Source organism: Barbus barbus (genome assembly GCF_936440315.1).
Source record: "Barbus barbus genome assembly, chromosome: 33".
Classification (NCBI taxonomy): domain Eukaryota; kingdom Metazoa; phylum Chordata; class Actinopteri; order Cypriniformes; family Cyprinidae; genus Barbus; species Barbus barbus.
The window spans coordinates 15,415,566-15,427,953 of record NC_136761.1 but is presented as its reverse complement, the minus strand read 5'-3'; the positions used below and the strand labels follow the sequence as shown (position 1 = coordinate 15,427,953).

Here is a 12,388-nt window from a genome sequence, read left to right as displayed (position 1 = left end):
TAAGATACAAATCGTTGCAAAGCAGCTCTACAGGAAACTAGGTTTCCAAAATATATTTATATATTGCAGAACCTTCATATATTTAACTTATTTGGTAATTCTGTATGTTGTCTGAGCATTGGCATCCTCTGTAATTCCTGAATCTTCTGTAATTCCTAGTTACCACGGGATGTTAATCCCGTCACAGAAACAGAGAAACAAATAGAGACATAATTAGCGTAGCTGCTGTTCCATCTTAGCAAAAATTATTTAAGAATAATAATAATATACATTTGATCAGATATAACTGCAGTACAAGATTATAAGATGCATTATGTGAATGCTTGGCTAAAGAGATGTGTCTTTAATCTAGATTTAAACAGATAGAGTGTGTCTGAACCCTGAACATTATCAGGAAGGCTATTCCAGAGTTTGGGAGCCAAATGTGAAAAAGCTCTACCTCCTTTAGTGGACTTTGCTATCCTAGGTACCACCAAAAGTCCAGAGTTTTGCGACCTTAGAGAGCGGGTTGGATTATAGCGTGGTAGAAGACAAGTTAGGTACGCAGGAGCTAAACCATTTAAGGCCTTATAGGCAAGTAATAATACAAACCCGATTCCAAAAAAGTTGGGACACTGTACAAATTACGAATAAAAAAGGAATGCAATAATTTACAAATCTCATAAACATATATTTTACTCAAAATAGAATATAGATAACATATCACATGTTGAAAGTGAGACATTTTGAAATGTCATGCCAAATATTGGCTCATTTTGGATTTCATGAGAGCTACACATTCCAAAAAAGTTGGGACAGGTAGTAATAAGAGGCCGGAAAAGTTAAATGCACATATAAGGAACAGCTGGAGGACCAATTTGCAACTTATTAGGTCAATTGGCAACATGATTGGGTATAAAAAGAGCCTCTCAGAGTGGCAGTGTCTCTCAGAAGTCAAGATGGCAAGAGGATCACCAATTCCCCCAATGCTGCGGCGAAAAATAGTGGAGCAATATCAGAAAGGAGTTTCTCAGAGAAAAATTGCAAAGAGTTTGAAGTTATCATCATCTACAGTGCATAATATCATCCAAAGATTCAGAGAATCTGGAACAATCTCTATGCGTAAGGGTCAAGGCCGGAAAACCATACTGGATGCCCGTGATCTTCGGGCCCTTAGACGGCACTGCATCACATACAGGAATGCTACTGTAATGGAAATCACAACATGGGCTCAGAAATACTTCCAGAAAACATTGTCGGTGAACACAATCCACCGTGCCATTCGCCGTTGCCGGCTAAAACTCTATAGGTCAAAAAAGAATCCATATCTAAACATGATCCAGAAGGCGTCTTCTCTGGGCCAAGGCTTATTTAAAATGGACTGTGACAAAGTGGAAAACTGTTCTGTGGTCAGACTAATCAAAATTTGAAGTTCTTTTTGGAAAATTGGGACGCCATGTCATCCCGACTAAAGAGGACAAGGACAACCCAAGTTGTTATCAGCGCTCAGTTCAGAAGCCTGCATCTCTGATGGTATGGGGTTGCATGAGTGCGTGTGGCATGGGCAGCTTACACATCTGGAAAGGCACCATCAATGCTGAAAGATATATCCAAGTTCTAGAACAACATATGCTCCCATCCAGACGTTGTCTCTTTCAGGGAAGACCTTGTATTTTCCAACATGACAATGCCAGACCACATACTGCATCAATTACAACATCATGGCTGCGTAGAAGGAGGATGCGGGTACTGAAATGGCCAGCCTGCAGTCCAGATCTTTCACCCATAGAAAACATTTGGCGCATCATAAAGAGGAAGATGCGACAAAGAAGACCTAAGACAGTTGAGCAACTAGAAGCCTGTATTAGACAAGAATGGGACAACATTCCTATTCCTAAACTTGAGCAACTTGTCTCCTCAGTCCCCAGACATTTGCAGACTGTTATAAAACATGGCCTTGTCCCAACTTTTTTGAGATGTGTTGATGCCATGATATTTAAAATAAACTTATTTTTCCCTTAAAATAATACATTTTCTCAGTTTAAACATTTGATATGTCATCTATGTTGTATTCTGAATAAAATATTGAAATTTGAAACTTCCATATCATTGCATTCTGTTTTTATTCACAATTTGTACAGTGTCCCAACTTTTTTGGAATCGGGTTTGTATTTTGTAAATGATACAGAACTTAATAGGTAGCCAGTGCAGAGACTGTAAAATTGGGGTAATATGATCATATTTTCTTGACCTGGTAAGAACTCTAGCCGCGGCATTTTGGACTATCTGTAGCTTGTTTATTGAAGATGCAGGACAACCACTTAGTAGTGCATTACTATAGTCCAGTCTAGAGGTCATGAATGCATGAACTAGCTTTTCTGCATCAGGAACAGGTAGCATGTTTCGAAGCTTGGCAATGTTTCTAAGATGGAAGAATGCTGTTTTTGTAACATGGGAAATATGATTTTCAAAGGACAAGTTGCTGTCTAATATAACACCCAGATTTTTTACTTTAGAGGACGTAACAGTGCGTCCATCTAATTGTAATCCAAGAGATTCTGTGTACTGTTTTTTGGTCCAATAAGTAATATCTTTGTCTTATCTGAATTTAATAGGAGGAAATTATTGGTCATCCAATCTTTTAAATTTTTTACACAATCTATTAGCTTAGATAGTTGAGAAGTTTCATCTGGTCTTGTTGAGATATATAGTTGAGTATCATCAGCATAACAATGAAAACTATTCCCGTATTTTCTAATAATATTACAAAGGGGCAACATGTATATTGAAAATAGCAGAGGACCTAGGACAGATCCTTGTTGTACTCCATACTTTACTGGTGATAATTGAGATGACTCCGCATTTAAATGAACAAAGTGGTAGCGATCGGACAGGTATGATCTAAACCATCTTAAAGCCTACCCTTGAATATCATTATAGTTTTGTAATCGATCTATGAGTATGTCATGGTCTATAGTGTCAAACGCAGCACTAAGATCAAGTAATACTAGCAATGAGATGCAGCCTTGGTCTGAAGCAAGAAGCCATTTGTAATTTTAACAAGTGCAGTTTCTGTGCTATGGTGAGGCCTGAAACCTGACTGAAATTCTTCAGAGATCATTTTTTTGCAAGTAGGAACACAATTGAGCAGACAACACAAATTTTAGACATAAATGAAAGATTTGAATATTTTGTATTGTATTAATATTATTTTGTATTTTAATCATTTTAATACTAATTATACACAGTGTTTTTATGCATTTTTATATTTATTCCAAAATAATAACTAAAGGCTGTAACATTAGTTAACTACTTTAGTTGAAAATGAACTAAGAATAAACAATAGCCTACTTCTACAGCATTTATTAATCTTAGTTAATATGAATTTCAACATTTACTAATGCATTATTAAAAGCAAAAGTTGTGTTTGTTAACATTAGTTTATGCACTGTGAACTAACATGAACTAACAATGAACTGTACTTGTATTAACTAAGTATACAAATATTAATAGGCTAAATACTGTAATAAATGTTCATTGTTTGTTCATGTTATATAAAATGACACCTTATTGTAAAATGTTACCAATATTTTTTTATTTGTGAACTGATGTTCAGCTGTTCTTTTTAATAGTCAACTTATTTTCGGGTCATCATCGTCATAAAAGCAATGTAAACACTGCCACAGACGCGCAGATATATCTTTCATTTCATCAAACTGAATGCTCACTCAAAACTAACGCCATATTTAGTAATATTTGTGATTTATGTTTGTAATATCGATTATTTTCTCATCCAATTTTTTGAGCAGACACTGCCTCCCTGTCAGCAACACTGACTAACTTGTAGTATCTTTGGAATAAAGAGCTTTTGGAATGTTAAAAACCTATGGGGAAAAAACTAAACAAAACTAAAAAATATTTAACACCCCTACCCACCGCCACAAAAGCAGTATGGTAGTGATCTCACACAGCTCTGACAGTGTGTGTACACATCTATATATGTGTAGCCATTCATCCACATTTGAACAGAGTGGACAGTGAAATTGCTGTAAATACAGAGTGATACGGAAGGGAAAAAAAATCAAACCTGCTTTAAAATCCAGCAACACAACAAAAAAGCAAAACCGTACCAACAATTCTTATAAGACAAGGAATATTACAGGAATTTCAGTGAAGTTTGCTCTCCACATGGGGGTAGGGTGACCAGACGTCCCGAAAAATTCGGGACAGTCCCGAAATCTAAGCTGCTGTCCCGAATCCCGAATCCCGCTCTAAGTGTCCCGAAAATTATACTGAAGCAAAATTAAATAGTTATTGTCTGATAAAACATAAAAAACTGTCCGTGGAGCGAGGTTGAGTCATCCTGCAGCCTGGCAACCAGCCCCCGCCGGCTGCTCATTGGCTGCAGCATCTTGTTTTTTTTTTTGGTTCATTAACTTCAGTTTGAAGTATAAAAATAGCCTAACGTTACTTCTATATTATATAAAATTATATGTATATGTAGGCTACTTATATTAATAAAAACATGATTGGTTCAGTCACTTTCGTTTGAAATTCATCCCCCCCCCCCCCCCCCCCCCCCCCTCAAATTTCAACCAATCTCATCTGGTCACCCTACATGGGGGAGATATGGGGTAGTTGTCAAGCCTTATATCTTAGTATACCAAGGTTATTTGAGCCAAGAACGCACCACATTGTTTTATGTAAAAAAAAAAAAAATTTCACCCAAAGCATTTGTTAATCTTAAATGAAGCCTTACACAGATGAAGGATCAGTTTTGAGACTAGTAACGTAATGTGATGCCAATGCAGTGGAACATTTGAAAATTCATCAAGTCATAAAATTATTTGTGCGGTTACCCAATGAGCCTGCAATACACTGACCCTGCTGGCAGAGAAAAGCCCTTTCCAGTTACATCCCATGATTGTAATGAGGTACATGGAATTCTAGTAGCGGTGAACTCACAATTGAATTATTGCAGGATTCCAGAAATATCATTGTTAAGCAGCATTTGATAACTTCTCTTTAATCCAATTTAAACTTTAGGAAGCAATGAATTGGGACATGGGAGACTTATGGGGGAAGTGGGACATTTATGAACATCCACAAAATTAAAGTTGACAAGAATTCGCTCGGTGCAAGACTGTACTTCCGTTTTACTTCCGCTCCCTCGAGTGTGTGGGTCAATACTTCCGGCAAGATGGCGATGTTTTACACCAGATGTCTCCAAGACCTGCCCAACCTAACCATATCAGACGTACACAGACTCGTCCGAAATGAATGCTCTGCCCCCCGGAGTAAACGGGAAAAGGGGTACAAGATGTACCTTTCAAGTTTTATTGACAACTATGAAGGTAAGTTTAAAGTTGACAGCAAAACACATTCACATTGTGGTTTCACTAATTAGCTAGCAGAAGCTAACATTTAGGTCAATTGACCTGTAGAGATTTTAGATTTTGTAGAATTATCAATTGTTTTTTTAAAGTTTTTTAGTTGAGGTGCATAAGTTACGACCAAAAATAAGCACCCTGAAAAAGCGCGCATGTTACTGAAAGAACGAGCAGAGAGAGCCCCGGCCGCGTGCACTCTCTCTCTCATCGTCTTCAAACGGTCTTGCTCGCGCATATTTAACCAACATCAATTGAGAATTTACACGATTCTGTGTTGCACCTAATGCACTGTGAAGTAACATGAACAATGAACACCTGTATTTTTATGAACTAGTCGTGATGTATTGTCAAGTATGGTGACCCATACTCGAAATTGGTGCTCTGCGTTTAACCCATCCAAGTGCACACACACAGCAGTGAGTAGTGAACAAATGCGCGCACACACACACACACACACACACACACCCGGAGCAGTGGGCAGCCATGCTGCAGCGCCCGGGGAGCAGTTGGGGGTTCGGTGCCTTGCTCAAGGGCACCTCAGTCGTGGTATTGAGGGTGGAGAGAGCGCTGGACATTCACTCTCCCCACCTACAATTCCTGCCGGCCGGGGACTCGAACCCGCAACCTTTCGATTACGAGTCCGACTCTCTAACCATTAGGCCACGACGTCCCCCAAACTAAGATTAACGACTTCCCCCCCGAACTAAGATTAACAAAGATTAATAAACACAGTAACAAATGTATTGCTCATGGTTCATGTTAGTTAGCCTAATACATTAACTAATGTAAACAAATCAAATCTCATTTACTCAGAACACCTCTTAAAATGAGAATGTAAGTGTGTTTACCCCATTTCTTTTTTAGGAAGACAGGTTAGCAATATGTAACCTTAATAAACGACAGTATTTTCAGGTTATTTATTTGACAATGTGTATAACAATTACCAAAAAAAATCGTAACAATGTTGAAAAGAAGTCCAGTGTGTTTTGTCTAACATTACATGAATGATGTTGAATTCCCACAGTGTCAAACAAAGACCCTGCAGGGAGGGTGACCGTCAGGGCTGTTTGTTATAGGTCCATGAGGAAGCATGAGAAGCCTCACGACCTCAGAGTAGGGGGGAAAAAATGTGTTAAACCAGTTTAAGTCAGATTCTGGGGTATTTTTGTGGCTATAGTTGGTGATGTGGATGTAGGATAACAATAATAAAACTTAAGTCTCTTTATTTGATTTAAACCTGAACTATACTTTCAAGGACACCCCAGAAACTGATTGTTACTGCTCCCGTTCTTTGGAGCATAAGTTTAAGTAGGCCTGTTCATTATGGGTACATTATTCAGTGTGAGGTAAGAGCTGATTTGGTACCCTCAATTTAGGCTATACTAACCTGTTCAACGCTTTACTAACACTGTTGTTCAAACTGTATTATAATACCAAGAAAATATTTTAAAAGATTAGTGAGGCTAGCTTATTTGTTCTGGGTTTTTTTATTTTATTTTTATAGTTGTTATCTAACGACATAGTCTAATTGTAATACTAAAATTATGTTTTATTCATAGATTACTTTTGAGGACAGCTCACCAATTCAAATTGCTTTGGCTGAGTGCTCCTGTGTGGCTGGAACTGCTCTCTGCAACCATAGTGTTGCACTGCTGTATCAGACTACGAAATACTCTACGTTGCAACTGAAAGCAGTACCGCCTGTCCTCAGCTGCACAGAAACTGAGCAGCGATGGCATAAACCACGAAGACTGGTAAGTATTAAGAACTTAGGCTAATCATAAATTGTTGATGTTTCATTTATTTTTGAAATTGGGTATAAACTCTACCCACCTTGTTTAAAAAGCACAATGAAGACAAAACAAGCGCATCATTACATAATTTGTTTGTTTGTTTATTTATTTGTTTACTTGATAGGGTGTGAAACCAGGCAGAGTGGGTAAAATGGTATTTATCTCAACAAAACCCAAGTCAAGACAGTACACAGCTGCTGATGGTGTAAGGTAATATACACTGTCAAGTAGGGCTGGGCGATGTGACGATATTATCGAATATAGACGTTGTCTCACCAGTATCGCAATGTCGATTATAACAGTCTGTTTCCAGACGATAATCGTCAATATTAATGTACTACTGTCAAGTAATAATGTATTCTGCAGTCACTGTCAGATTCTTTTTGTTTTGAGAGTTATTGTTTCTTTTTTTTTTTTAATTATGACTTAACTGTTTTCAAAGGAGCAAGTGCTACAAAGCAGTGCGGGGGGACTTGCCAGACCCAGATGTCCTGAAGGTCGACGAGGCATACCAGGACTTCACGGCAGACCTTGCTCCGCTAATTACCACACTCTCCATAAGTAGTGATGTCCCCCTCGTCGGTTCAGGCTTTGGGACCGTTCAAGAAGGCAGCCCTATTTCATACCAGCACCCAGTGCCAGTGAGTAGGGTAATCATACACCACCCAGATCACAGGCTGGACCTAACCACATGTTCCTTTGTGTGCACTCACCAACAACACCTAAATGTAATGTCGCTTAACATCACTTTCGACATGGCAAGATCCATTGAGATGTCCACGAGGGAACAGAGTGGCAGCGCAGAGTGGCACAGCCTGAGGAAGATGAGGCTCACCTCCTCCAGGTTCCGTGAGGTGTGCCATGTCCGAGGTCACAGCTCTGCAGAGAACCTTGCAGAACGCATCCGCAAAGGTGGGGTTCAGACAGCCTTGATGAAGCCTCTGGAGCCAGTAGCTATTCAGGAATATGCCCACATTAAAAATGTCAACTACTGGCCATCAGGATTTGTCATCCATCCAGATGCTCCCTGGCTCGGAACCTCTCCAGATGGTGTCGTTTTTGATCCGATGGAGGCACCCCCATTCGGGCTGGTGGAGGTGAAGTGCCCCAACGTGAAGAGCTATGTGGACTGCGGGCAGGTGCAAGGCCAGCTGCTTATCACTGGAATGCAGTGGTGCGATTTTGTGGTTTTTGCAGAGGAGGACCTTCTTGTGCAAAGAATTTACAAGGACGCGGAGGTCGCTAAGGTTATAAGGGAGAAGGGTGATTATTTCTTTTTCTATCATTACTTGATCTGATCTTTTAAAAACCAATGGTTCGTTCAATCAGTTCTGTTTCAATCAGTTGATAAATGTTCTTGTTCTGGTTTCATTTGTTCATCTTTTACAAATCTATACAAAGCCTGAACTAAATATAAGGTTTTATTTTGTATACAAATCTATACAGTGATAATGGTTCAATCGGTGTTAAGATTGTTCAGTTTAACAAATCTCTATAAAACTAGAGCGAATGTCACTAATGCAGGTCTACAGTTGACCTGAGACCATACCTTTTGTACTGATTGAAATGAGAGCCCGAGTGTAAAAAGCTATGTGGATTGTTGATATTGGATTGTTGAATAAGTGTTGTTTAATATTTTCTTATTAAATTCTACATGTTCTAATGTAATTTCTGGTGCGTTTTTATTTTCATTTCAAGGCAGTAAAAACACAAAGCTAATGTAATGAAGACAATGACACAAATAATGTTTTTAAGAAGCAAGATGGATCTTTAATTCATTGCTGAGTTGCCCATGCCTTCACTAATGGCCCATTCTGATAATTGACCAGGAAGCAGGCCACGCTGAACAATTCATCAATGTTCCCACATTTAGACAGTGGTATGTCCTTGTCGAACAGTTTGTTCTCTTTCACTCTCCTAATGCACCTCTCCACATGCACTCTCAGACGTGCAATTGACTGTGTCTGTCTGACATCCTCTCGACTCATTTGACGTTTGTTGCTGAGAAAGGCAGGCCGGTACACCTTACAAGGAGCAAGGTTGTCCACAACAAACCCTTTGTCCACCATGATCGCCATACCCGGCTTCAGAAGCTTTACAATCCCGGACTGCTTGAAGATCCTGCAATCACTCATAGAGCCTGCATACAGTCCAGACACAAAGGTGACAGCACCATGGGGTGCCATGCCAATCATGGCCTTGAATGTAATGTGAGATTTGTAGGTTGAGAAAACCTCACTCTGAAGGAGCAGAGAGGATGGCGTCTGACAGAATATCTCTGTACAATCAAGGATCACCTGTGTATCAGAAAAAGCTGCAAACTCAGGTGGCAGGTGAGCTCTCACTATCTCTGGAGGAACCCAAAGGCGCTGGCTTCCCAATAGGCAGTACAGGAAATGAGTCCATGTGGAGATGATCCGACTTGCAGTAGTGCGGTGAATGCTGAACCTCTCTGCAAGGTCCCTGAGAGGAAAACCCACTGACAGGTACATCAGAAACTCGTCAGTGGGTCTCAGTTTCTGTTGAGATATATAAACAAAAGCCTCTGTTTAGTTACCTTGACATTAATGTTATTACAAATATAAATCAGAAAATAATACCAACGTCAGCTTTTTAGCTTTTACTTTTTAATTAGATGTAATTAACTCCACAAACCAACAGTGGCAATTACGGAATAAAACAGTTTGTATCCAATTTCAGTTACATTAGGCCTACAACTCTATGCACGTCATGTTACCACATTTGTTACCTACTGTTGTTGGGTGATGGACTGTGCTGATGCTGGCAGAGGCTGTCTTGGCGCTGGTTATGCGCACCATCTTGTTGATCACAGCAGGTTCAATTAAACTCCAAAAAGCCTTGAAACTCCTGTAGGACGCAAACCTGGTATAAAAGCGCACGTCCTCATCTGATGCAGACAGGCGATCTATCCCAAAACGCTGGCGAAGTTTGACGACTTCCAACTGCTGTTGTAGCTCCCTAATATGGCGACGTAGAGCTTCGTTCTCATCAGCCAAATTACTCGCCCTCGCTCCTGTTTGAGGGAGTACACAGTAGTCGTTCCCAGACGCTCGGTCTGGCCACAGGTAGTTTGTACCCATTCCATGAAAAGTAAACTGGTACGGCTCCCTTCTTCAGCCTCCTTAATCCCCCGGCAGTCACATTAAGATCTGTCTGCTTAAAGTGCCGACTACAGACCCGGTTGTTATTGGTCGGGTTGAAGTCATCCCTCCGGATCTTCTGCATCCACTCAGCTCGTACCGCAACGTCAACTGGGAACGCATGAAAGCTGACGACTTTGTTGTAACTCGACGAAACGGTACACAACACTGAAGTGTTGAGCCTGTCACCCTCTGAAAGGCAAGTCGCCTCTTTTGAATGCTGAAAACACTCATTCTGAAAAAAGATTGTTTGTGGTAATGGAACTCGGTCGCTGTTGTCTCCCACTCTAGTTGTCACCGGAAGTCTTCACCGGAAGTACTGGCCCACACACTCAAGTTCGAACGTCAACGGTCGCCATATTGTGCACAGAGCCTATAGGATATTAGCAAAACACTATTTATTTTCACAAGTACAAACTAAATTTTAGACTCGTGTAATCAAGTACAATCGACCGAGAGATAAGTAACAGAAACCAACTAGACTTGGGGTACACCGAGAGCATAATTTGAGCAGAGGTTAGAAAGCAAAGACGCCGCAGGGAATTGAACCCCGTCCTGAGAATCAGGAGTGCCTCCACCGGAGTCTTTTGCTTTTTTTCTTATGAGGTTAAAAGCAAAACCTGAAGGAACAATCCCAAGATTGTTCCGTCAGGAAAAGAAAAACCCAAAACCTGCTGCTCTACAATACTCTGGTCTTCTACGGCTCTTCTTCTTTCGCCTGAAACTACACAAAGACTGCAGGTTTCCCCCCCCATCCCCAAATACTCTTCAAAACATTCAAAATGCCATTGCTACTAAAGTAACGGTCAATTTTTCATATGCTTCAACTTGGAAAATCAAATCTCTGACCAGCGAGGTCTTGAACAAGGCTGCACTTGCAGTCAGGTGTGACTTGTTCCCATTTAAAAGCTGAAACACAAAGAGAAGAGTTAGAGCACCCCCCCACCCCCCCAAAATTGTAATAACCAATGTAATACAAATGACATTTACCACCAAATAATGGTCCAGGTCTCGAAATCCCGCCAACATGGCCAGAACAAAATCCTGCCTTTTGCAAGTCACCGTTCCTGTAACTAGACAGATGCTCGCAGAGTTTTTCCCGCCCCCCCACAGATCCCTGAACTATTTTAGCTTTTCATAATCTTTAAAAGGCAAAAGTGCACGTAAAACTTATCTCCAGCCAGTGACGCTTTACACCCAATTCTTCTGCGTAAAAGAATTAGCAAGTCTACAGCTGCAATGAAAAAAAAGAGCAAGAGTTTACAAGCCCACATCCCCCCTCCCTCCCCATCCCAATGCAATTTAAACCAAATTTACAAACAATTGCAAATACTAGTTACGCAATTGCTTCGACGCAAGCACATCCATCCACTCCCATGTTACGGTTCGGTCTCAATTTTAGAAGAATCACAACAGCATACCTGAAAAGAGAGAAAGTGTTGCCCCACCCTCCCCAAAGCTACCAAATTCCAAACACTGACATTGGATTTGATTGAAATTTTAGTGCAAGTGTTATGTGCATGCATATTTGTGAAAAGGTGAATGCTTGCTCTACCCATACATGAGATTAAAGTCAACTACATGTACTTAACTCAGCAGATAGCAGCAGAGCGATGCTCAATTAGCAGCAAAATGAAGAATATGAGGTTGATCAGAGCGACTGGATGTTTCATCAGGCAGTTAGGGCTCTCCCAGAGTTAGGGCTCTCCCAGACGACAAGACAATTTTGCTCCCTAAGTGAAATTGACCTAAGAAAATGAAGAATTGGAAGAACAAAAAAAAAAAAAAAAAAAAGACGCGCAGACACACAGAAAGACTCCGGCGAAGGGCTTCCGAGGTTTGGACAAAGCTCTCAAGCGCATGGTACAGGGATTCAATCGCCATTCATTCAAGTGAAGACATTCACCAGGGCAACTGCTCTCACAGACAGCTTTGCATTCAGATGCAGTTGAGAAGGCAGGGGGACAGACGGGTAATCTGAAACAAAGAGCTTCTACACACAAACACTTCCACCACACTGACTGCAATACTAACTGCATGACTCAACTAAGGAGTTAAAAGATGT

The 12,388-nt window shown here is 40.4% G+C and overlaps 3 protein-coding genes across 3 annotated transcripts in view; 2 read left to right on the top strand and 1 right to left on the bottom strand.

The window, feature by feature from the left end:
• Positions 1-12,388, top strand: part of LOC306853527 (fermitin family homolog 3-like) — a 568,382-nt gene that overhangs the window by 438,630 nt on the left and 117,364 nt on the right. The window lies entirely within an intron of this gene.
• LOC306853529 (uncharacterized protein) lies at positions 5,168-8,828 on the top strand. The gene is made up of 4 exons (XM_079391018.1): positions 5,168-5,333; positions 6,929-7,123; positions 7,287-7,372; positions 7,605-8,828. The coding sequence occupies exons 1-4, from the start codon at positions 5,256-5,258 to the stop codon at positions 8,458-8,460; spliced, it is 1,215 nt and encodes a 404-aa protein (XP_079247144.1). The 5' UTR covers positions 5,168-5,255; the 3' UTR covers positions 8,461-8,828.
• Positions 8,822-11,432, bottom strand: LOC306853530 (uncharacterized protein). The gene is made up of 2 exons (XM_079391019.1): positions 9,916-11,432; positions 8,822-9,681 (listed from the first exon to the last, which is right to left on the bottom strand). The coding sequence occupies exons 1-2, from the start codon at positions 10,261-10,263 to the stop codon at positions 8,938-8,940; spliced, it is 1,092 nt and encodes a 363-aa protein (XP_079247145.1). The 5' UTR covers positions 10,264-11,432; the 3' UTR covers positions 8,822-8,937.